Source organism: Anabrus simplex, chromosome 4 (genome assembly GCF_040414725.1).
Source record: "Anabrus simplex isolate iqAnaSimp1 chromosome 4, ASM4041472v1, whole genome shotgun sequence".
In the NCBI taxonomy this organism is placed as follows: Eukaryota; Metazoa; Arthropoda; class Insecta; order Orthoptera; family Tettigoniidae; genus Anabrus; species Anabrus simplex.
In genome coordinates, this window is record NC_090268.1 from 422662312 (window position 1) to 422688084 (window position 25773).

Here is a 25773-nt window from a genome sequence, read left to right on the forward strand (position 1 = left end):
GAGACAACAGGCAAAGAAGGCAGGCTAATTGGCAACATCATCATTGGTTTGTTAAGCGATGATTATTGTAAATGGATTCTCTTACACTCTGATGTTCTACGAAAGTGCGATAACAAAACTATAGCAAAACTTTTCAATGAGTCTATGGGTATCCTCTGGCCACAGGGCGTTAAATATAATAAAGAGTTACTTTTTATTAGTGATTCCGCACCTTATATGATAAAAGCCGGAGAAGCATGTGTTGTATATCCTAAAATGACTCATTTAACATGTGTAGCACATGCCATTCATCGTGTGGCAGAAGTGATAAGAGACAGTTACCCCATAGTAGATTTATTGATTTCCTCAGTGAAAAAAGTTTTTCTCAAAGCTCACAGAAGAGTTCATCTTTTGAAAGAAATGTACCCAAGCGAGTCCATTGCCGCCTAAGCCGATTCTAACTAGGTGGGGCACGTGGCTGCAAGCGGTTGAATATTGTGTTGAATATTGTGTTCTGCATGCCATGGACTCCGAAGATGCAGCCTCAATTGAAGCTGCGATACAAGTGTGAGATATGACTTATGTTACATTCAGCATAATTTTTTATGCATCACAAAAACACTGAAAAGGCTTCGAAACTCGCATCTCTCACTTTCCGAAAGTTGTGAATTTATGAATAAAACGGTGGAACAACTAAATCGTAGTACAGGTAAAGTTGCAGATGTAGCAAACATGAAGATGGCCACTGTACCTTTAAACAATCCTGGATATGAAGAAATCACAAAGGTCGCTGCAATGTTGTGTGGAGATTTAAGTGTAAAATTAACACTGGACTTAACCCCAGCAGATATTGTGAAGTTGAATTATGCCCCCATTAGTTCTTCCGATGTTGAACGCAGTTTCAGTCAGTATAAATCTGTCCTTAGAGATAATAGGAGAGGATTCACTTTCAAGCACTGTAATCCATTGTTTTGGTAACAGAATAAAATATTGTGTGTTCTTCAAATATATTAAAATATATTAAAACTTTATTTAGCTCCTTTGAACTTTGATATTAAATCGAAATTAATGTTGTATGTGTAATTTTAAGTCCATATATAATTCCAAATTTCAATTAAAATAACTAAATATATATGTACATATTTCAATAATTATTAGTACATATAAATCCGTTCCCTGGTAATTAACATCTCACTTTTAATCACTGTTCTGATGGAGCAGAAGCACCTCACAGAGACCACTGTAAGAACCTACAATGGGGTGTCAAAATTTACCGTTATGATTTTATTACAGCCAGTTACTGGCTACCTTTACTCTCCCTCAGACACAATACAATGGTTCTGGAATTCACTACACTGTTGATAACATGCTCTGAAGCCCGTTTTTGATAGTCTGTAGAGTGTACCTGAAATTGCGTTGTTTACTTCTTGTTCACTTTGAAAATGATGACTCTGAAGTTCCTTTTTTACTGCAGGAAGTAGGTAGAAGTCGCATGGTGCTAGGTCCAGTGAATAAGGTGGATGTAGCATCACCTAAGTGCCCAATTTGGTTATTGTATCCTGTGTCTTGATTGCCTGATGCATGGGTGCATTGTTCTGGTGCAGGATTCATCCCGTTTGAGCAAGGTTTGGTCTTTTTTCTGTAATTTTTCTTTTCAGTGGCCCCTTTAACACTTAAACGGCGGGCTTCCTGTAACATGTCATCAGTTGTGTTCATACTGATGTCAGTTATTTAAGCTGAGGGCTTTCTGGGACGTGGAGCATCCTCAAGATGTTTTACTCTCTTTAAAGCAATTTGTGCCACGCAAAAACTTGCGTCTTTCCCATGGCTTCCTCTCTGTAAGCTTGCTGCAACATTTCCACTGTTTGTGTTGGAGTTTTGTTCAGGAGAACACAAAATCTAATTGAGGCTCCCTCCTGCAACTTCAGATCCATTTTGGGTACAGCGAACATGGCCTCCTTCTTCGGATGCTCCCCTGCAACTGAGAAGCCTGAAGGAGAGTGACGTGCTTTGCACTGTATCACTCAAGGTTGGCCCTGTCCAGTACTACCACCTGCAAATTCCAGCACGGGATTATTGAAACCCCAGAAAGGGCCCATGACCTTCGATGTTAGGCCCCTATAAACAACAAGCGTCAAGTAACAAGCAAGAAACCCTAGAAAATCATTCCAGTTATTTTCTGACACCCCCCTTGTAAGTGTTAATATAAGGAAAGATCTTCATTGGGGTACCAGTTATCATATTTACAAGGTTGTAAATAAAGGTTACAGATCTCTTCATATAGTCAAGAGAGTACTTGGGGATGCAGTAAGGATGTAAGGAGAGGGCGTATAAGTCACTGATAAGACCCCAATTAGAGTATTCTTCCAGTGTATGGGACCCTCACCAGGATTACCGTATTTGATTTGAGAACTGGGAAAGATCCAAAGGAGAGCAGCATAATTTGTAGTCAGTGATTTCTCACAAAAGAGTAGCATTAAAAAAATTTGCAAGCTTGGAAGACCTGGGGCCGGCCCCGTGGCGTAGGGGTAGCGTGCCTGCCTCTTACCCGGAGGCCCTGGGTTCGATTCCCGGCCAGGTCAGGGATTTTTACCTGGACCTGAGGGCTGGTTTTGAGGTCCATTCAGCCTACGTGATTAGAATTGAGGAGCTATCTGATGGTGAGATGGCAGCCCCGGTCTAGAAAGCCATGAATAACGGCCGAGAGGATTCGTCGTACTGACCACACGACACCTCGTAATCTGCAGGCCTTCGGGCTGAGCAGCGGTCGCTTGCTAGGCCAAGGCCCTTCAAGGGCTCTAGTGCCATTGGGGGGAAGACTTGGGAGTAAGGAGACGAGGTGCTCGACTAAGCGGTATATTCTGAGCTGTCAGTGAAGGGATGGTGTGGAGTGACGTTAATAAGCTTGAGCGGAGTTTTAAAAAGAAGGAAGGATCATAATATGAAGATAAAGTTGGGATTGAAATGGATAAATTGCAAATTGCACAAATACTGATTTATAGGAAGAGGAATTGAGGGCATTGGTGCAAAAACTAGATAAGTCCACTTTGGTCATAAACAAGATAAAACACGCATAATATATATCAGTGATGATGAGTGTGTTTTGGTGCATGAACCAGACTTGTACGGACTTATCTGAAGGAAATACACTTAGTTGCAAACATAGCTGTAAGTTAGTTGTAATTGGGGGAAGAATCTGGTAAGTCCAAGACTTGCCTTGTCTTGTTTTGTTTTTGCACCAACAGATGACAGCACCAAGTTGAACAGCTGGTTTCTGTTAACAACATGGCCACTTAGTGAGAATATAGAGAGGGAAAATCTAGTTAGTAGTGTGTTGTTTTAGCTATTATTTGAGAGCTTTTGATATATTTTTAAACATATCATCTGATGACTCAAGCAGCAATATTGATGCAATTGAAAAGTATAGTTCAAGGAAAGAAAGCGTGATCCCAGTAGCCTGAATGAAAAAAAAAAAAAAAAGATAAAATCAAAAGAACACATGGTAAATCATATACCACATGCAGTGGAAAAGTAGTTACAGCTCGTAAAACTGGTCCTAATTGTAAATGTAAGGGAAAATGTGTAGACATATTGGACAACCCAGAAAAACAGGAAATAATAATGCAGTTCAATTCTCTTCCTACTAAGGAAGCACAAGATGCCTTTCTTTGTGCATCCATTACATCCAAATCTGTTCAGTGCCAGAGGTCAAGGAAAGTTGAAGATTCACGTCTTTGAAGTTTTGCATATACAAGATCCGTTCTCTAATAATGTTTGCATTCCATTATGGTTGCCTCTGAATCCTGTCAAGATTTGCAACAACTAGTACAATGTTTCAAAAACTCCTTGGACAGATACGGCCTGTGACTTAATGTCAGGAAGAACGAGTACCTAGAGTGTGGGGTACAAAGTGATGGGTCAATTAACATTGACAGCGTTGAACTTCTCAAAACATCTCAATTTAAATATCTGGGATCACTTATCCAGCCAGACATGCTCCCAGATGTTCGAAGTAGAATCAACGCTGCCTGGATGAATTGGCACCAAGTCACAGGAGTCCTTTTTGATTGGAGGGTACCAATGTATCTCAAATCCAAAATCTATAGAACCACCATTAGACCAAAGGCACTGTATCGAACTGAGTGTTGGCCAGCCACAAGAAGACACGAGAAACAGCTGCATGTCATGCAGATGAAGATGCTTCTCTGGCCAATGGGACTCAGTAGACTGGAACACATCAGAAATGAGGATGTTCGGATGGCATTTAATGTAGCCCCAGTCTCTAAGAAAATGCCAAGAGAATCATCTCCAATGGTATGGCCACGTGCTATGCAGAAACGATTCTTCAGTTGCGAGATGGGCATTAAACTTAAGTCCTGAGGACCGCAGACCACGAGGGCAACCAAAGAAGTGCTGGGTCGACATTCTGTGGGAGGTATTGTATGCTTTTGAATCGTTGCTCAAAGTCATCTGGTAACAAGAATATGACACTTGGAACCTCGACACACAATATATTGCATCATAACCACAGAGTCACTTACAGCAAGATGCAATATGTTGTGCTGTGACTCACATTGAGTTAAAAACATATTATCTTACACTTTGTTGAGAAGGAAGCCACACTTTCCTGTGTCGACTTAGTTAAATGAGACAAAAACTTTCCAGTTTGTAAAATACACAAAAATTTCAATATAAATTATAACACTATAAACATACCTGTAAAAATACTCACTATTATAGGAAGAATGACATGTTTATGTTTCATAAACTAAACAATACTGTACATATATATGCTTGTTTTAAGTGATTTGATAGAATCTGAGGATGTTCTTGCCGAATACTGGATACTGGCCGCACTTAAGCGACTGCAGCTATCGAGCTCGGTGCGTGTGTATTTTTACAGGTATGCTTAAAGTGTTATAATTTATATTGAAATTGTTGTGTTTTTGACAGACTGGAAAGTTTATGTCTCATTATCTTATATGCCACATATTATTGTATCTCAACTGGTATGAAGGCAATCATTATTCATAATGTGAATACAGTATCTACAGTATGTCTTACCCTCAGGTAAGTTTCTCAATTCAGCAAGTGTTTGCTGCAGAGTTTTCTCTACCAGATGGGTAGCAGGGGCTTCTGCTGTACCCTAAGGAACAAAGAGAAGAATAAAATAATCTTCAGTAATATTACAACAGTAATAAAAGTATTAACATAAATAAATAAATGATGACTGGATTAAAGCCACTAAGTTTATTTAATGAAGCCGAGCTTTCAGCCAAATTGCATTGACCTTCATCAGGGCAAGTTAAATTCTGCTTCCGACAGTAAATTTCTTTGCTCACTGTCGGAAGCAGAATTTAACTTGCCCTGATGAAGGTCAATGCAATTTGGCTGAAAGCTCGGCTTCATTAAATAAACATAGTGGCTTTAATCCAGTAATCATTTATTTATTTACGTTAATACTATGAGCCATAAAAACCTACGTTCATTACTTAATAATAAAAGTAATCTACAAATTAGTACACAAATTCACAATAGTGAGTGAGATGGTTATGCAGTGCAGTACACAATGTAGTTGAAAGCTTGCATTTTGGAGAGTTCCACAATTGGAAACTCTAAAGATGATTTTCTATAATTTTCAGGTTTTACACTTGGTACGATAACTGCCAGAATATTAACAATTGAGGCCATAGCTGCTATCTTCTACCTTCATAGCCCTAACACTTTCCAGTATAACCAATACTGTAAACCTGCAGACTACAGTATGTGCAAGTATAATAATAAACCACTGACAAAGAAAGAAAGAAAGAAAGAAAAAGAGTGACTGAATGGGTGGCTATATTTCTATAAAATAGATCTGAGAGAATTAGAATAGGTAAAGCTTTGCAACATTTTTGTAATACTACTCTTTTGTTGGAAATCACCCAGAAAAAGTCAAGCTGCTTTTCTTTGGATTTTTGCCAGTTCATGGATTAAGTAATAGTGGCAAAGGTCTCATACACTGGAACCATACTCTAGTTGGGTTTTACCAGAGACTTATATGCCCTCTCCTTTACATCCTTACTACAACCCCTAAATACCCTCATAACCATATGCAGAGATCTGTACCCTTTATTTACAATCCCATTTATGTGATTACCCCAATGAAGATCTTTTCTTATATCAACACCTAGGTACTTACAATGATCCCCAAAAGGAACTTTCACCCCATCAATGCAGTACAGTGAAACCTTGATTCTCCGTTTTTCGAGGGACCATGAAAATAAAACGTACAACACGGGAAAACGGAAAGTCCGGGAATGAATGAAAACCATCAACAATTTGGCTAAACATCACAAAAATGGAATATGTATAATTATAATCTTCCAAATCTCCTAAACCAAACCAAACTACAGCCCCAGTGCGACTTTGCCTGCCAAGTGACCGCTGCTCAGCCCGAAGGCCTGCAGATTACGAGGTGACGCATGGTCAGTGCGACGAATCCTTTCGGCCGATATTCCTGGCTATCTTGATTGGGGTCGCCATTTCACCATTAGATAGCTCCACAATTAAAGGTAATCACGTAGGCTGAGTGGACCTGGAACCAGACTTCTATCCAGGTAAAATTGCTTGACCTGGTCGCAATCGAACCCGGGCCCTCTGGATGAGAAGCAGGCATGTTAGACCGCGAAACCGCATTAATTACCGGTACGCGAGTCAAAATCTCGATACTTTACATTGAGTTTTATCGGGGAAAACTTCTTTCAGGTCAGCAACTTTGATTAGGCTAGCCAAACTCTTGAAAAATCTAATAACGCCAAGACAAACGATAATCGACCACAAGTAGTTTTTAATCCTCTCATCTAATAAAATACGGTAAAGCACATTAGATACAAAAGCACCCAACATGATGGCGAAATCCCTTCATTTCTTAATCTGTCATTGTAATTTGGTCTCCGGTATACTGATCGTAGTCAGTTTCTGGAAATCTCGTACCGCGCAAATTAGGCCTACATCGACTTTTAAAGGTTATGTTGAACTCGAAAACATGGCGAATGTAAGTATCGATCCTTAAAAGTTCTCGAATGCATTATATTCAATTCTGCCCGTCACAAATCCAATCAAATTGGAAAGATAAAAGAAATATCATCACAACTTCAGAAATTACGATTATTCGTGACCTTGAGGTTATCTGGAAACCGCGCTCGCTGCAAACCGTTTTAAATGTAACGTGCGCAAATAAAACGACTGCGGTTTTTGGTATTTTAACACGAAAACGTAAAATTCCCAGTCTTACATTAGGACTTAAACGGTAATAGGCAATCCTAAGACCTCCCATGGCTTTCTTTTTCAATATAAGGTGCAACATCTGTTCTGGTCTCGCTAACATAATCATGTACGATAATATAAAAAGTACTGAATTTGTGTTAAGAAGGAGCAGTTTCGATTCCTGCCTGAAAGCCCAGTTACTGTACATGGCCCTGAGCAAAGTGCCGAAAACCTGTTCGGCAGTACGGTCGAAAAAGTGTAAAAATATAAACATCTAACCCTGGACATAATATGGGCGTTTGATAAGTGCGAACATTTGACGAAATTCGCTCCGTCTTCAAGCAGAGCTGTCGAAATGCGCAGTGTCTACTTACAATTGTTGTGGCTACTGTCTGCTTTATGATTTTACGAGATTCTCTAAACAATACCCCCCGAATGCGATGCTAAGATGGTCCCTTATGCAAGTTGACCGCCGATCGCTGTTCCAGTACCGGTACAGTACTTACTCTACTAAACATCGCAATGACGGGGCATTAACGCCAAGATCCACAAGTATGCCATAACCGTCTTTTCGTGAGATACAGTTTATTAAAAAACGATTGACCGAGGATTTAGCGTTGATGGGACTGGAATTTCTGGACGGTTGATCCGGGAAATCGTTTCTTCGAGGAACGGATTATGCGGGACTTTTACAACGTGATTTAATTACGATGCTCGCGGGACCACGTAATTTGAACGCATATTCCGGGAAAACGTATTTTCCGGGAACGGATAATCGAGGTTCCACTGTAATTAAAACTGAAAGGACTTTTCGTATTTGTGAAACTCATAACCTGACTTTTAACCCTCTTTATCATCATACCATTGCCTACTATCCATCTCAAAACATTATCAAGGTCATTTTGCAGTTGCTCACAATCTTGTAACTTATTTATTACTCCATACAGAATAACATCATCCAGAAAAAGCCTCATCTTTGATTCCACTTCTTTACTCATATCATTTATACGGTATATATAAGAAAATATAAAGGTTCAGTAATACTGTCTTGAGGAATTCCCCTCTTAATTATTGCAGGGTCAGAAAAATTCAGCCGGCCCCGTGGTGTAAGGGTAGCGTGCCTGCATCTTACCCGGAGGCCCTGGGTTCGATTCCCGGCCAGGTCAGGAATTTTTACTTGGACCTGAGGGCTGGTTCGAGGTCCACTCAGCTTATGTGATTAGAATTGAGGAGCTATCTGATGGTGAGATAGCGGCCCCGGTCTAGAAAGCCAAAAATAACAGCCGAGAGGATTCGTCGTGCTGACCTCACGGCACCTCATAATCTGCAGGCCTTCACGCTAGCAGCGGTCACTTGGTAGGCCCAGGCCCTTCAAGGGCTGTAGTGCCATGGGGGGGGGGGGGGGTTCAGATAAATTCAAGGGGAGTAAGGGATTAGAATAATTTATCAAAGGTAAAAATGAAAATCCACCGCCTGTTTCCAGTCATTTGACTGGGTCAAGAATGGAATGAATGAAGCCTGTCGCACTGCGCTGGGACAATGATTAATGAATGACAGATGAAGTGAAATGATATTGGAGAGTGTTGATGGAATGGAAACTGACAGGGAAAACTGGAGTACCCAGAGAAAAATCTGTCCGGCCTCCACTTTGTCCAGCACAAATCTCACATTGCTTGACCGGGATTTGAACCACGGAACCCAGCGGTGAGAGGCCAGCGCGCTGCCGCCTGAGCCACGGAGGCTCTACTTATCAAAGGAAATCTTCATTGACTTTTCAAGTTCTTTGAAATCATTTAAGAAAAGTCTAGGGCAGTGTCCACCAACTGGCTGTCGTGTGACGTAAGAGTGCAGAGTCGTCAGGCATTTCAGTCATAGAGTGTGACGAAGGGACAAGCTCTCTATGCTTCCGATCTTTTTATCCTTATGGGAAGATCTATACTTATTTGTTCAAAATTATAGGAATACTACAGCTAAATGTTTTGTTTGTAGAAAAGAGCTACAGTATATTAAAAAAAATATGATTTACAACACCAATACAGTTTGTGTATGTGTCCCCCCCCACCCCACGGCACTTAACGCCCTTAAAAGGGCTCTGGCCTGCCCAGCGACCGCCGCTCAGCCCGAAAGCCTGCAGATTACGAGGGGCCGTGTGGTCAGCATGACGCATCCTCTCGGTCGTTATTCTGGGCTTTCGAGACCGGGGCCGCTATCTCACCATCAGATAGTTCCTCAATTCTAGTCACGTAAGCTGAGTGGACCTCGAACCAGCCCTTAGGTCGAGAGAAAAATCCCTGACCTGGCCGGGAATCGAACCCGGGGCCTCCGGGCGAGAGGCAGGCACGCTACCCCTACACCACGGGGCCGGCACAGTTTGTGTCACGCTACAGATTATGATCATTATCAAGGCGAAGAACGGGTACGTGTAATTGCAGAACTGAAAGGAAAATTAAATAACCCTGTCTAGCATTCAATCAGTGAGTCAACACTTTGATTGAGTTTTAACAGTCCATATTTAATTTCAAAGAAACTTAACTTTTCAGTGATGGTGAATTCGTGAAGGAATGTTAAATTCTAGCTGGTAAGGAGTACTGTACTGTACCCCTACTAACACCACTATGTACGGCACTGCATGTGCCTACTTCAAAGCTACGCAGTCCCTTCATCCCACTCTATGACTGAAGCGCCTGACCGCTCTGCACTCTTACCTCACACATGCTCTTCAACCTCACGTCAGCCAGTTGGTGGACACTGGGCTAGGGAAACAACTGATTGGGAATCTTGGCAACAGCTCTAAATGCAGAACATTGATGGGTAATTTGATTGAAATTGGATACTGGAAGTCATTACCTACAGATTCTAGCCAAAGGCTATTTCACCAAGTAGCTAATGACCCGGTGAAGAACATTCTGACACAACAGCAATTCTGTGTTTGGAATCTGGTGGAATTGTGGTGACAGCCAGCATTAGAATCGCCCCAGTTCAAAGGACTGAACTCCTACACAACAACTGCCTTGTATGCCATTAATGCTTTCATGGCCCTTACTTATAGACATGATATTGTATAGGCTTTTGGGCTTGTGCCGTATCACCACCAGATGGCCGCCAGGACGTGGCACAACGCTAGCGTTCGAAGAGGAAGCTGTCCGAACCATCACAATCAGACTAAGCGGTTCACATAACGTGTTTTGCGTAATATATGACAGGTGTAAGACATAGACATAAGCCTGGAATGATTACTTCCGTTGAGGCAGCCATCCACAAACTACCTACGGATGAGGCTGAGGAGTTAAGACAGAAATGTGTGAGACTCATAAGGTCCGCTGTTGCACCCGCGCCCAATTTAACAAGAGGCGAAAGGAGACTTCTGAAGGAACTTAGAGATGATTCTGAACTGACCATTCTCTCAGTTGATAAGGGTTATGCGACAGTGATTATGGACACTGACGAGTATAAGAATAAGATATCAGCTATATTGTCAGAGCCTGTCTACAGACTAAGCTCACGTAACCCCACCACTCATGTGTCCAATGCAACCGCGAAGCTCTTAAGGCAATCTTCAATTCCAAAAGAGGAGGCTAAACATCTGTCCCCGGGTGATGCAGTGCCACCTAGATTATATGGACTGCCTAAGATCCATAAAAAAGACGTTCCCCTCAGACCTATTGTTAGTGCGATAGGTTCTCCTACGTATGCTCTGGCTAAATACCTAAGCAAATTGCTTCAACCACACATAGGACATATTGAATCATACGTCAGGGACTCTCGGTATTTCGTCAACAAGCTGTCAACTACAACCCTTCAACCTAATGCACTTTTGGTTAGTTTCGATGTGGAGTCCTTTTTGACTAAAGTGCCGATTGAATCGGTCATGTCTCTCATTGAATACCTGTTCCCTGAGGACATTACTAAGCTATTTTACCACTGCATGATGTCCAGCTATTTCTTGTGGGGTGGGAATTTTTACGAACAGACGGATGGAGTGGCTATGAAAAGTCCACTTTCACCTGTAGTGGCTAATTTCTTTATGGAGCATTTTGAGGAGGAGGCTATTGCTTTGGTGCCCGTCAAGCCTATGATATGGTGGAGGTATGTTGATGATGTATTTGTGATCTGGACAAAAGGTCCTGAGAAACCTCATCTATTTCTAGACCACCTAAATCAGCAACATCCATCAATAAAATTCACTATGGAGATGGAGTCAGACGGATGCCTTCCTTCCTTGGATGTTCTAGTAAGAATGAAACCGGATGGCTCCTTGGGACATACCATCTATCGTAAGCCTACCCACACAAATTGCTATCTTCATGCAGATTCTCACCACCATCCAGCACAAAAACAAGGCATCCTCACGACACTCGCCAAGAGGGCGAGACGAATCTGTGAGCCATCACATATCCAGATGGAGATGGACACGCTCAAATTCGCATTTAAGGGTAATGGTTACAGTGATTTGCAGATTCATAGAGCCCTACATCCCAAAGAAATGACCAAGCAAATCTCACAAAAGGAAGAAGTGAAGGGAACTGCCTACTTGCCTTACATTCACAATACCACAGATCGAATTGCCAAGGTCCTCCGCAAACACAATATAAAAACCGTGTTTGGCACCACTAATAAAAGTGCTCACAGTCTGAGTAAAACCAGCGACAAATTGTCCCCACTTTTACATCCTGGGGTATACAAAATTCTTTGTACGTGCGATAAAGTATACATCGGCCAAACTCGTATCAAAAAACATGAACGTAATATTCGTCTCAACCAACCTGACAAATTGGCAATAGCTGAGCACGCTCTACGTCAGGTAATGATGTCATGTTCCAAGATGCTCGAGCTCTTACCCACACTTGACACTACAGGTCCAGGATTATAGGGGAAGCTGTGGAAATAAGTAGAAATCCTAACAATTTCAACAGGGATACTGGCTATCAATTAAGTAATACCTGGTTGCCAGCCATTAAGAATTTACGTGGGTAGTTCCCTTCCCTGCTCCTTTACTATTGTTATGCCATCTCGGTGTTTTCCAAATTCGCATGTTCCTCGTTGCCAGATGTTTCATTCCAGGCTTATGTCTATGTCTTACACCTGTCATATGTTACGCAAAACACGTTATGTGAACTGCTTAGTCTGATTGTGATGGTTCGGTCAGCTTCCGCTTCGAACGCTAGCATTGTGCCACATCCTGAGGGCCATCTGATGGTGAATGAACGTACCATTTCCACTTCTACTATTATAACGTTCCAAATTCAAAAGTGTCATTGTTTAAGAAGCCTTTCTCATGGACAGTCGAGAATTCTTCTGAGGACACAGAGCACAGTTTTCTGTGAAATGTTAAGAATTTAATCTTATTTTCTTGACACGGCACAAGCCCAAAAGCCTATACACTATCATGTCTACAACTGCCTTGTATTTATATCTCGGATGATGAAGTTCTGGAAACTTCGTGTTGTTGCTAGAGAGGAAGGGTTCTCATTTCATGTTATAGAAAGCAAAGAGAAGGCCCTCCAGGTCGGCTGGGAGGTCTACGATCTGACTCAATAATCTCCTCCAGGAAACACTGAAAGGGGCTACAACAGAACTGATGGCCGTTTGAGCACATAACAATATATATTTAGTACCTTTAAGTTCATTTACCATTTCCTTTTTGAATTTTAGAAAATATCTAATTGACTGGTTGTTTACTATTAACTGTCCACACCTTATAAACATGATATGGACTTTTGGGCTTGTACCATGTCAAGAAAACAAGGTGAAACTCTTCACATTTCACACAGAACTTTGCTCCGCATCTTCAGAGAAAATCTCCACTGTTCATGAGGAAGTCTTCTACAATAATGAGGGTTTGAATTTGAGAATTGTAGTGGTACGCTCACCCGTCACCAGGTGGCTCGCTGTATGCTGGCACAGCGCTCCAAGTGGGAGACGATGACAACATTAAGCTCCAATTAAGATGTTCTATTACACCGTATGTGCGTGAGAAGTATCAGAGAGGACATCAGACGAATCAGAGATGAACGTGGTAGAAGAAAATAGAAACTAATAAAATAAATGCAACGAAAGACACCAGTATAGAATAGAACAGAGCTGAAGAATGGAAAGGAAATGTGTGGAGAAAACCAGAGGATGGTAAGAATCTTCACATACTTTCTTTCCATTCTCCACCTCTGTTCTATTCTATCCTGGTGTCTTTTGTTGTATTTATTTTTATTTTATTACTTTCTGTTTTCTTCTACAACATTTTTTCCTGATTCATGCGATGTCCTCTCTCATACGGGGGTAATCCCAAAACTAAGGTCTCCTATATTTTTACAAATACAGAACTCTGTTCGTGTGGCTGTTGGTCACAATATTGTGAAGAGTGTTTCCCGCACTCACATATAAACATGCGCTCGCCACACTGAGGCATTCAGTCTTGGCTTGGCAGCCATTGAGAATGGAGCTCCCGTTGGATGTTACCGCCAAGTGCGAAGTGCGTGCAGTTATTCCGTTTTTGAATGCAAAAGGTACTCAACGGATTGAAATCCATCGCCAACTGATGGAAGTGTATGGTGAGTTGTGCATGAATGTCAAAAATATTTGTAAGTGGTGTACAGAGTTTGCAGCCAGTCGGACCGAAATTCATGGCGAACGAACAAAGTAGCGAGAGACCGTCAGTTTCCGTAGAGACAGTCGTGAAGGTCGAGCAAATCGTGCGTGAAGATCGGTGCATCACCCTGGATGATCTCTGCACTTTGGTTCTTGATGTTTCCCGAAGCGCCGCTCACAACTTCCTGAACAACATGGCGGCGAGCTGGTATGACATGGGCATACAAAAACTGTCACAGCGTCTATAAAAATGCATCGACTGAAATGGTGATTATGTAGAAAAATAGCTAAATGTTCAAGCTGTAAAATCATGTAAACCACCGTAGAAATAAACAGGTCTATGTATTTATAAAAAAATAGGAGACCTTATTTTTGGGATTACCTTCATACTTCTCAAGCAAACATGGTGTGATAGAACATCTTAATTAGAGCATAATGTTGTCACCGGCTCCCGCTTCGAGCACTGTGCCAGCATACAGTGAGCCACCTGGTAAAGGATAGCATACCACTACACTTCTCAAATGTTAACATATTCTTAAATTCAAACCTTTATTATTGTAGACGACTTCCCCAGGAACAGTAAATAATTTCACCTTGCTTTATCGACACGGCATAAGCCCAAAATCCCATATCATGTCTATAAGTACGGGCCGTGAAAGTTTCAATGTCCGTACCTTCTTTTCTTCCAGAACTTTGGTTATTGCTCTCAGAAGTGCTAGAGATTTCCTTTTTTCATCAGACTTTCTTCTCTTCTTCTTGATCTCCACGAGCAGTTCTGTGAAAAATGAAAGTCAGTATTATAATACATTTAATTTGTATGCCTAGAGCTGCAAGTTTTGAAAGCTGCGGTGGGCCGATCGAATGGTAAATCTTAATGAAGCACACCACAGCCAGCAACACTCGCACATGTCACTGTATGATGCTTGTTTGTTGCTCTCTGAGCAGTCCAAGTCACAGTTCTACAAGAATGTAGAGTTTTATCACTCAAATTCCTGGATCTTGAAGGATATTTCAAGCCCTGATGTTAGATATTTTCCTGTAATTATAAGAATTGGAAAGGAACAATAGGAAATTCTACCAACTGAGGAAAAGTGTAGACAGGTTATGATGGGAAAATTTCAATCAATCAGTCAATCACTACTGATCTGCATTTAGGGCAGTCGCCAAGGTGGCAGATTCCCTATTTGTTGTTTTCCTAAACTTTTCTGAAATGATTGGAAATTCATTGAACATCTCCCCTGGTAAGTTATTCCAATCCCTAACTCCCCTTTCTACAAATGAATATTGCCCCAATTTGTCCTCTTGAATTTCAACTTTATCTTCATATAGTGACTTTCCTACTTTGAAAGACACCACTCAAAATGATTCGTCTACTAATGTCATTCCATGCCATCTCTCTACTGACAGCTCAGAACATACCACTTAGTCAAGCAGCTCGTTTCCTTTCTCTCAAGTCTTCCCAGCCCAACTTTGCAACATTTTTTGTAACGCTACTCTTTTGTCGGAAATCAGCCAGAACAAATCGAGCTGCTTTTGTTTGAATTTTTTTCAGTTCTTGAATCAAGTAATTCTGGTGAGGGTCCTATACACTGGAACCGTACTCTAGTTGGGGTGCTACCAAAGACTAATGTGCCTTCAACTTTACATCCTTACTACAACCCCTAAATACCCTCATAACCATGTGCAGAGATCTGTACCCTTCATTTACAATCCCATTTATGTGATTACCCCAATGAAGATCTTTCCTTATATTAACACCTAGATACAATGATACAACTCAGGAAAAGTGCAGACAGGTTATGATGGGAAAATTTCAATTAATCAGTCAATCACTACTGATCTGCATTTAGGGCAGTCGCCAAGGTGGCAGATTCCCTATTTGTTGGTTTCCTAGGCTTTTCTTAAATGATTGCAAAGTAATTGGAAATTTATTGAACATCTCCCCTGGTAAGTTATTCCAATCCCTAACTCCCCTTTCTACAAATGCATATTTGCCCCAATTTGTCCTCTTGAATTTCAACTTTATCTTCATATTGTCCCCTTCAAAAGTGGAAATACTTTATTAAGGGAGAATGATTTATTTCATCAGTGAGTTGAAACATTATTTCGATCGCCAGGAGGGTGAGATTTTACATTCACGTGCTAGCGTGAACAAGCCGCCTGCGAACAAGCCGGCTGCGAACCGGTTTTCCCAACCTACCAAGAGAACGAGGAAGCAGGGTGAAATTCCTGTTAGGTGTCCTTCAGACACATGTGTGTGGGTGCCACGTGATCGGGCGGGCAGCGTGATTATAATCGATCAATAATTGCAAGGTCGTGTGACGTGAAACTAGGGCAGCCAATAAAAATGACAACCTTCACAGGAATGCAACAGATCCACCAATCAGATGTAATCAAGAGGCACACCTCCGTCTTAAGACAGTGAATTTATGGTAATTCCAAAGGAAATTTTATAGAGGGTTTTTACTTCTAAACACTTGATTTGAGCGTTACTCTGAATGCAGCTACGGTCGAGACTGGACGTCGTTTACTTTACTGGGAGACTTTGCATTAGAGAAGGCACTGAGGACTGAATAAACTGCAATTCAGGCATTTGAAAAACTTCTCTACGATTTATTTATGACTGTCATAAGATAAGTGTCCATCTCCAAATTATTAAACATCGCGTGTGTATCCTGGACTATTGCTAAGACTTTTATTAGTTTCAGCTTTTCTACGAGAACTCAAAAGAAGGAAGGTCGTTGGTTCGAGCTCGCTTCAAGATGGCTATCCCTTTCCGAGATGAATCCTACTGTTTCCTGTGCACCTTCATCTCCTCCATGAGTCACTAATTATGTAAGGCGTCGGACATGGGCAAGACTTTGTTCGATGGAAGGTGATGTGACCACGTACTAGGTCATCAGCCAGAATCCAGTTAACACCAGCCACATGAGTATTCTTTAAGAATTCATCTTTCTATCTTTCTGTAAAATGTCTGTAAAACGTAGCCTTACCTTATTCATTTAGATTTTCTATTAGTTTAGCAGTAGTTTGACTTTTCATTCTTCTTTCCTCGGTGGGAGGTAGTTTGTGCTCTGGAATGAATGTGTATTCGGTTCTATTAGTTAGAGATAAGAGTGAATGTCATCGAGAGAGACCTCAACTGTCCTAAAAATTTAAGATGGCAGGAGAAATAAAAGTAAATGACCTCCGCGTTAATCTTGAATGATTTTGAAATAGTTTGAAAATTAATTGAGACAGATTAGGACAGTGTTCTAGTGTTTTTCTAAGTGTCAAATTTCATTCTACAATTATATGACATTTCTGTGGACTTTAGTTCGTTTAGAGTCATCTGAATAATTTCGTACGATAGCTTTGCAAGTGTGATTAGGCACGGTCAATAAATATAATAATAATAATAATGAGTAAAAATAATTAAACCTAATTACGGGCTAAAATTTGAATAAGGTCATGGGTTTAATGTTGGTTTGTTCTTGGAGGACATGATTTCTTCGAGCTTGAGTGCAGATTAATCGAGAGCCACGATATAGTAGGAGAATAAGAATAAATGCCGCAACTCATGTACCGTAAGCGCGTATTCTAATATTTTGACCTGTGTTGTAGGTATTTTACTTGCTTATTTGGATGATTTCTGTGTAAAAGATTCCCTTGAACATCTTTGTATAATTAATTTCTGCATAAAAGTGATAACCTCAACTCTATCACATTCTAAATCGATACCTGGAATATACGTGATATTGTCATCTAGAGAATGATTTCCCTAATTTGGAATAAATCCAAAATTTAATAATAATGGGTTAGTGTTCGTGTAAATAATATTGTAATATTGTCGTGTACCTGTGTGTGAATGTGTGATGTGTGATTTGATTATGTTCTGTGTTTTGTGAATATTTCTTGAATGATTTTATGATGATATTCTCCACTGTGCGCGTCAAATTTTGACCGATTTACGTTATTTTCGCGTGTCCGTGATTTGATGAATTATGAATCTTCAGAAGATTTTATTATAATTTAAGGTAGATTAGGATCTAATTCACTAAAGTAAAGTGAATAAGAGAAGACAACATCCGTGGATTGATGTCACGAGACTGAATTATTAGTTATTGTACAGTCACTTATTGCATAAAAATGAGTAAAGTTTAGGTTGATATGAGTTCAAATAAGAATTTATTATAAGAAGTTTATTCACTTAATAATTATAAAAATGAATTAATTGATGAAGGGAAAGTCTAAGGAAGACTTATTAACCACAATTTCTTGAATTAAATATTTTTCAATAATTTTAATAAGGAAGAGAAAATGATCATTTTCTTGTAAAAATAAATGAAATCCAGACGGAATATTTTAGTTTAAGCAATTTGATTATCATTATAGGAGAGAGTGATACCAGATATTATTTTGATTTTCAATCCATTTTACAGTAAATTAATGATCCCTATTATTATTATTATTACAGACAAGAACATTCATTGAGCTTTAATTTGATCAAGATTCCTTATAGACGATAGCACGAGGAGAAGAGATTTCAAGAATTAATCCCAGATTTTGTAAATTTAATTGTTTTATTGGAAGAGTGTTAGTTTTTAATAAATGTATGAACCAATTTTAGTTTCCTTTCATTTGTCGCTAGTCCTTCATCTATTCCTGCCTTTAAAATTTTCTGCACAGCCGATAAGCGAATGGTCTACCTCTGAGACTCTCGCTCACCGGCGAGCTGAGCCCGGCATGATGGGGGCAATATTGTGACTTTCCTACTTTGAAAGACAGCACTCAAAATTATTCGTCTACTAATGTCATTCCATGCCATCTCTCTACTGACAGCTCAGAACATACCAGTTAGTCAAGCAGCTTGTCCCCTTTCTCCCAAGTCTTCCCAGCCCAAACTTTACAAAAAAATTTGTTACACTACTCTTTTGTCGGAAATCACCCAGAACAAATCGAGCTGCTTTTGTTTGAATTTCTTCCAGCTCTTAAATCGGTTAATTCTGGTGAGGGTCCTATACACTGGAACCGTACTCTAGTTGGGGTGCTACCAGAGACTAATATGCCCTCAACTTTACATCCTTAGATACCCTCATAACAATGTGCAGAGATCTGTACCCTTCATTTACAATCCCATTTATGTGATTACCCCAATGAAGATCTTTCCTCATATTAACACCTATATACTTACAATGATCCCCAAAAGGAACTTTCACTCCATCAACAATCCGGCTCCATGGCTAAATGGTTAGCGTGTTGGCCTTTGGTCACAGGGGTCCCGGGTTCGATTCCCGGCAGGGTCGGGAATTTTAACCATCATTGGTTAATTTCCCTGGCATGGGGGCTGGGTGTATGTGTTGCCTTCATCATCATTTCATCCTCATCATGATGCGCAGGTCATAAAAAAAGACCTGCACCTGGTGAGCCGAACCCGTTCTGGGATATCCCGGCGCTAAAAGCCATACGACATTTCATTACTCCATCAACACAGTAATTAAAACTGAGAGGACTTTTTCTATTTGTGAAACTCACAACCTGAGTTTTAACCCCGTTTACCTCCAATTCCTTGGCCACATTTTAAGACGAGATGGAGAGAACTTGGAAAAGGTAATTTTACAAGGCAAAATTGGCAAAATTGAAGGCAGTAGACCATGAGGAAGAACAGCAAGCAGATGGATAGATCAGGCAAAGAAGATCACTGGGCTACCACTTCAGGTCATATTAACGAAATGTAAAAACCGCTCGGGATGGAGACATCTTGTCAAGGTTTCAACAAGTAAATGATGGAGTTATGAGGTCACGACGCTCAGTAATCAGCACAACGACTAATGATGATGATCATCATACCATTGACTACTGTCAATTTTGCAACATTATCGAGGTAATTTTTCAGTTTCTCACAATCTGGTAACTTATTACTGTATACAGAATAACATCATCCAGAAAAAGCCTTATCTCTGATTCCACTTCTTTACTCATATCATTTATATATATAACAAAACATAAAGGTCCAATAATACTGCCTTGATAAATTCCACTCTTAATTACTACAGAGTCGGATAAAACTTCACCTACTCTAATTCTCTGAGATCTTTTTTCTAGAAATATAGCCACTCATTCAGTCACTCTTTTGTCTAGTCGAATTGCACTCATTTTTGCCGTTAGTCTCCTCTGATCTACCCTATTAAATGCCTTATCTAGGTCAATCGCAATAGAGGCCATTTGACCTCCTGAATCCAAAATATCTGCTATCCCTTGCTGGAATCCTACAAGTTGAGCTTCAGTGGAATAACCTTTCATAAACTCAAATTGCCTTCTATCAAACCAGTTATTAATTTTGGAAACATGTCTAATATAATCAGAAAGAATGCTTTCCCGAAGCTTACATGCAATGCATTTCAAACTGACTGGCCTGTAATTTTCAGCTTTACGTCTAGCACCCTTTCCTTTATACACAGGGGCTACTAGAGCAACTCTCCATTCATTTAGTACAGCTCCTTCATGCAAACAGCAATCAAATAAGTGCTTCAGATATGGTACTATATCCCAACCCATTGTCTTTACTGTCCCCAGAAATCTTATCAATTCCAGCTGATTTTTTGTTTACAACTTTTGTATTGTTGTTATCATAGGTCAGTTTTAATACTTCTTTAGTATTAGTCACCTCCTCTATCTGGACATTATCCTTCTAACTGACAAACTTTACATACTGCTGACGGAATAATAATAATAATAATAATAATAATAATAATAATAATAATAATAATAATAATAATAATAATAATAATAATAATCAAGATACTTAAATCGGTTGCAAATTTCGAACCTGTGAATGACAGATTGTCTATACTCACAATTAAATGTGCAAACAAAATGTACACCCTAGTTAACGCACATGCTCCTACAAACAATAAGAATAAGTCTGATCCAGACGAAGTTGATAATTTCTGGGACCTACTGGATGAAAAATTAAACAAAATCCCCAAACACCATGTCAAGCTTCTTTTGGGTGACTTCATTGCCCAACTAGGTTGTGAACAGAAGTACAAGAAAGTTATAGGAAATTACCCTGCTCACAAAAGAACCAATCCCAATGGCAAAAGACTGGTGTCCATTTGTGAAAATCACAACCTGCAGGTCATGTCGATCCACTTTCGCCACCTACCCGAAAGCAAATGACTTGGCGTTCTCCCGTCCAAACCATCGGATAGTTCCAAATTGATCATGTTGCAATCTCCAGGAGAAACAGCCCTGAGATTATGAATGTCAAGGTAAAGAAAGGCATCATTGCAGCCTCAGATCACTATATGTCTCTTATCAAATTCAAACCAATTCCCGCAAACACAAGGAAGACAACCAAACAGATCACACGCTTCGACAATGATAAACTTCGGCAAAGGGTCGAGGAGTTCCAGGAGAAGGCTAGACCAAATGACTGTGACTTTAACAACACCAAAAGTCTCCTTGTTGAGGCCGCCAAAGACGTTGCAGAAATCAAGAGAAGCAAAAAGCATGCCTGGTGGAATGGTACCTGCGAATCAGTCCTCCAAGAAAGACTCAATGCGTGGAAAGAGTACTACTCTACGAAATCAGAAAATGATTGGGAAACCTACAAAACCCAACGTGCCCAAGCAGCTAGGGTGTTCAGAACTGAGAAAATTAAATACGAAAAATCTCTCATTGAAAAGATAGAACAAAACTTTAGGAAGAATGAAAGCAGGGAGTACTAGAGAGCCTTCAAACGCAAACTCACTGCCTATAAACCACCATCTCTATGCTTTGAGCGAAAGGACGGCACACTGGTGATGTCAAATGAAGAAAATTGCAGCATTCTGGCAGACTACTTCAAGAATTTACTTAATTGTTCTAAACCACAAAGCTCCATTGAGACCAAGGAACCCTTACTCAGGTACCCAGATTCCAGACCACCCAACAGAGATGAAATCAAGCGTCACATTGCCTGTCTCAAAAATAACAAATCGCCGGGGGAAGACTCAGTAGTAGCAGAACTATGGAAATATGCCCCAGAGGAATCACTTGATATCTTGCAAAAGCAAATAGAAGAAATTTGGAACAAGGAGACCCTACCCGAAGATTGGAAAATAGCTTTGATCCATCCATTACACAAAAAAGGCAGCATGAAGAACATCAACAACTACAGAGGAATATCTTTGCTACCTGTGACTTACAAAATTCTATCACTTGCCATCCTGGAGCGTTTGGAAGCACAAGTCGAACATCAAATACCAAGGAGGGTTCAGAAAAGGTCGCTCAACAGCCGAACAGATCCAAAATCTCAAAACGATCATCAGATATTGTACACTAAGGTCCAAGCAGTATGTGTCTGTCTTTGTGGACTTTAAGAAAGCGTACGACTCCATTGACCGGGAAGTCCTGCTAAACATCATAAATGAATTTGGAGTTGATTTGAAACTGCTGGCATTAATTAGAGCCACCCTGACCGATACAAAATCCAAGGTGTTCCACGGATGTCTCTCGCATTCCTTTGACATCAAAACAGGAGTCCGACAAGGTGATGGGCTATCCCCGATACTCTTCAACTGTGTTCTTGAAAAGATGATCAGAACCTGGCGGGTGAGATTACAAGAAACCAACTACAGTCTATTGAGAATACGAACCAAATCCAAGGGGATTGCAATAGACTGCTTAGCATTTGCTGATGATATTGCTGTTCTCTCAAATGACATAGAAACTGCTAGAGCTCAAGTTGAAATTTTAAAGGAAATTGCTGAACAAACTGGTTTGCAGATATCGTTTGAGAAAACAGAAGTAATGACTAACATCAAAGAGGCTCCACCAAAACTCCATACAAAATACGGGGACATAACCTGAGTAGACAAATTCAAATACCTGGGTGAGATCATCATGAAAAATGGACTGGACAAAGAAGCACTTCAGGAGCGAGTACGCAAACTGGAAATAGCCTACCAAACATCCCGCACAATCTACAACAAAAAATGCCTTTCCCAAAACATCAAGATACATCACTATGAAACAGTTCTGAAGCCAGTAGTTCTATATGCAGCCGAAACACTGTCTCTAAATTCCAACAAAGGACTCCTTGAAGAACTGGAGAAAAGAGAACGCAAAATTGTGAGAGGAATCATGGGATCAAAGTACAGAAATGGAATCCATCAAAAGAGATCCAACGAGGAAGTCTACAGCAAAATAGAGAAAATTACGGACACAATCAGAAAAAGACGGGCATGATTTTACGGTCATCTGAAAAGAATGGACGGAAGAAAGTTAACTAAAGAAATCTTTCACTTTTTTGATTCAAACTCCAAAACCACAATTCCCTGGTTTAGAAATACCAAAGACGACCTGCAAATGCTACATATCTCAGCTGAAGACGCCCTTAATAGAAATCTCTTCCGCAAGAAAATATTGACGAACGGGCTAAATCGAGACGAGCAACCGAAGAGAAGACACGGTGCCCCTTGGACAGAGGAGCATAAGCAGGCCCACTCACAAAGAATGAGGGAAATTTGGGCTCTAAAGAAGGCCAAGTTCAGTGTCAAAAGCAAGAAGACTTAATGTGGTCCTTGATGGCCCCAGCGAATTATATATAATAATAATAATAATAATAATAATAATAATAATAATAATAATAATAATAATAATAATAATAATAATAATAATAATAATAATAATAATAATAATAATAATAATAATAATAATAATAATAATAATAATAATAATAATAATAATAATAATAATAACAATAACAATAATAATACTTTATTAACGGTAATACCATTTTACACACAGTAGAGGAAAACAACAAGAAACTCACTAAAAAGAAAGGTCAGTGTAATATAAGAAGAAAAAGATGCACAAATATATACACAACTTATAACACAAATAAGCGCAGGAAAGTAATACTCACTTCTGGAGATTGTATAAGTGATTTCTAAATTTTTACAATGAGCAGTTAAATATATAAATTTCCACTTTGTTTAGAAATCTTGACATTCATTCAATTGGCCCAATTTGTAGACAATGTATTCTTAAACACCATGTGTCTGTCTGGTATGTGTAAGTTAATGTTTTCAAGGAGTTGTGGGCAATTCACTAAGGAGGGAAGCAATTTAAAAATGAAAAGTATATCCAGGAATTCACGGCATTGTGACAGGCTATGCAGATTTGAAGTCTGTTGTAGGGCTGTATAATCAACATTTTCATTTGAGAATTCTACTCTAAATGAATATGAATGAAGAAATTTAAGTTGTACTGAATCTAACCTACAGTTAGAAGTCTGGTGAGAATGGTTCCATACAGGTGTACAGTATTCAAGTATAGGGCATATCATAGATACATACAGCAATCTATAGGTAGCTAAGTTTGAAAATATCTAGTAATGCACCCCAGTCTTTGCAATGATTTCTTACAAATATTTTCAATAAGTTCATTAAATGATAGGTTATAACTGAATAATATACCAAGATTGTTAACTAGTGAAACAGGAGATAGAATGTTGTTTTAACTAAATTTGTACTGAAATGATATTTTCTTCTTGTTAAAAAAAAAAAGATATTATTTCTACATTTTCATGATTAAGTGTCAACCCATTTTGAATACAGTACTTTTCCAAATGATGTAAATCTTCTTGAAGTTTTAAACAATCAATTAATTTGCATAATTTTTTTTGCATCCTCAGCAAACAAAAGCAATTCTGAATTCTTAAGTATATTTTTAATATCATTTATGTAGAGAGTAAAAAGTAAGGGAGCAAGGTGAGACCCTTGGGGGACTCCGCTGGTAACAATTATAGGCGCAGCAAAAATTATTTTTTATTTTAACAATCTGTAGGCGATTTTTAAGATATGATTCAAACCAGGAGAGGGGAGGTCCATTAATTCCGTAACCTGTTAGTTTTCACTGCAATATATCATGGTCAACTGTGTCAAAAACTTTTGAGAAGTCTGTATAAATGCAGTCCACCTGAGAGTGGTTCACTATTGCATCTAAGAGGAACTGATAGAATAAAAGAAGATTGCTACAGGTTGACCGTCCTGAAAAGAATCCGTGTTGCTCATCAATGATGATGTTTCTAAAGAGAGGTGTGATCTTGTCAAGAATTATTGAGTCAAAAATATGAGAAATATGAGAAGAAATCATAACAGGTCTATATTGTTCTATGTCAGTTTTATCACCATTTTTGAAAATTGTATTAACAAATCCTTTCTTCCATTCCTCTGGGAAAACACCTTGGTTTAATGATAAGTTGAACATATGAAAGAGTGCGTGATATAAAATAAGCAGTACTTGAGCAGGTAAGTTGTAACACCATCAGGTCCTACAGTTTTCTTTAATTCCAGAGACATCTTTGTTGTATACTTCTGCCTTACTAATGTTGATAACGAACATATTGACCAGGAAAGGATAATCATGTGCCATATCGGTACTATTACTATTCTGATAAGAAAATTAAACAGATGAAAAGTGTTTAGCATAATGATTGACAATGTTTTCTCCAGTATCTGCTGTAACATCATTAAGAGGCATTGTTGAAGGAATATTATTACATGACCTTTTAGAACTTAAATTTTGGGAGAATTTCTGTGAATTGGAACTAATACTTTGTTTACAGTTAGAGACATAGTTTATATAGCAAGATTTGGATACAGATTTGCATTAATTTATTAATTTTGAGAAATGCTGATAATCACTATTGAGACCTTACGTTTTGTATCACTTGTGTGCTTTCTTCTTTTTAATAATCAGGGTCTTCAGTTTATGATTATACCATCTTGGGAATTTGGAAACCTTAAAATTCTGTACAAGGATGTAAAATTCCATGCCATAATGTAGTACTGAAAACTGGCAAATAAGTTAATTTGGAAGGGAGGATTTACACAAGTAATACAAGAACCGGCTCGTCTCAATAACTTACTAGATGTATTCTTGGTTAAACCATGGGAAATTGTTGATAAAACTGAGGTAATTGAAGGAATAGGA

At 39.3% G+C, this 25773-nt stretch overlaps 1 protein-coding gene across 1 annotated transcript in view; it reads right to left on the reverse strand.

Annotated features, from left to right (window-relative positions):
- LOC137500506 (trichohyalin-like) overlaps positions 1-25773 on the reverse strand; it is a 196175-nt gene that overhangs the window by 114443 nt on the left and 55959 nt on the right. The window contains exons 6-7 of the mRNA XM_068227425.1: positions 14484-14584; positions 5044-5125 (exon numbers count right to left, since the gene is read on the reverse strand). Of these exons, the coding sequence (XP_068083526.1) occupies positions 5044-5125; positions 14484-14584 (183 nt within the window). The remainder of the gene's footprint in view (positions 1-5043; positions 5126-14483; positions 14585-25773) is intronic.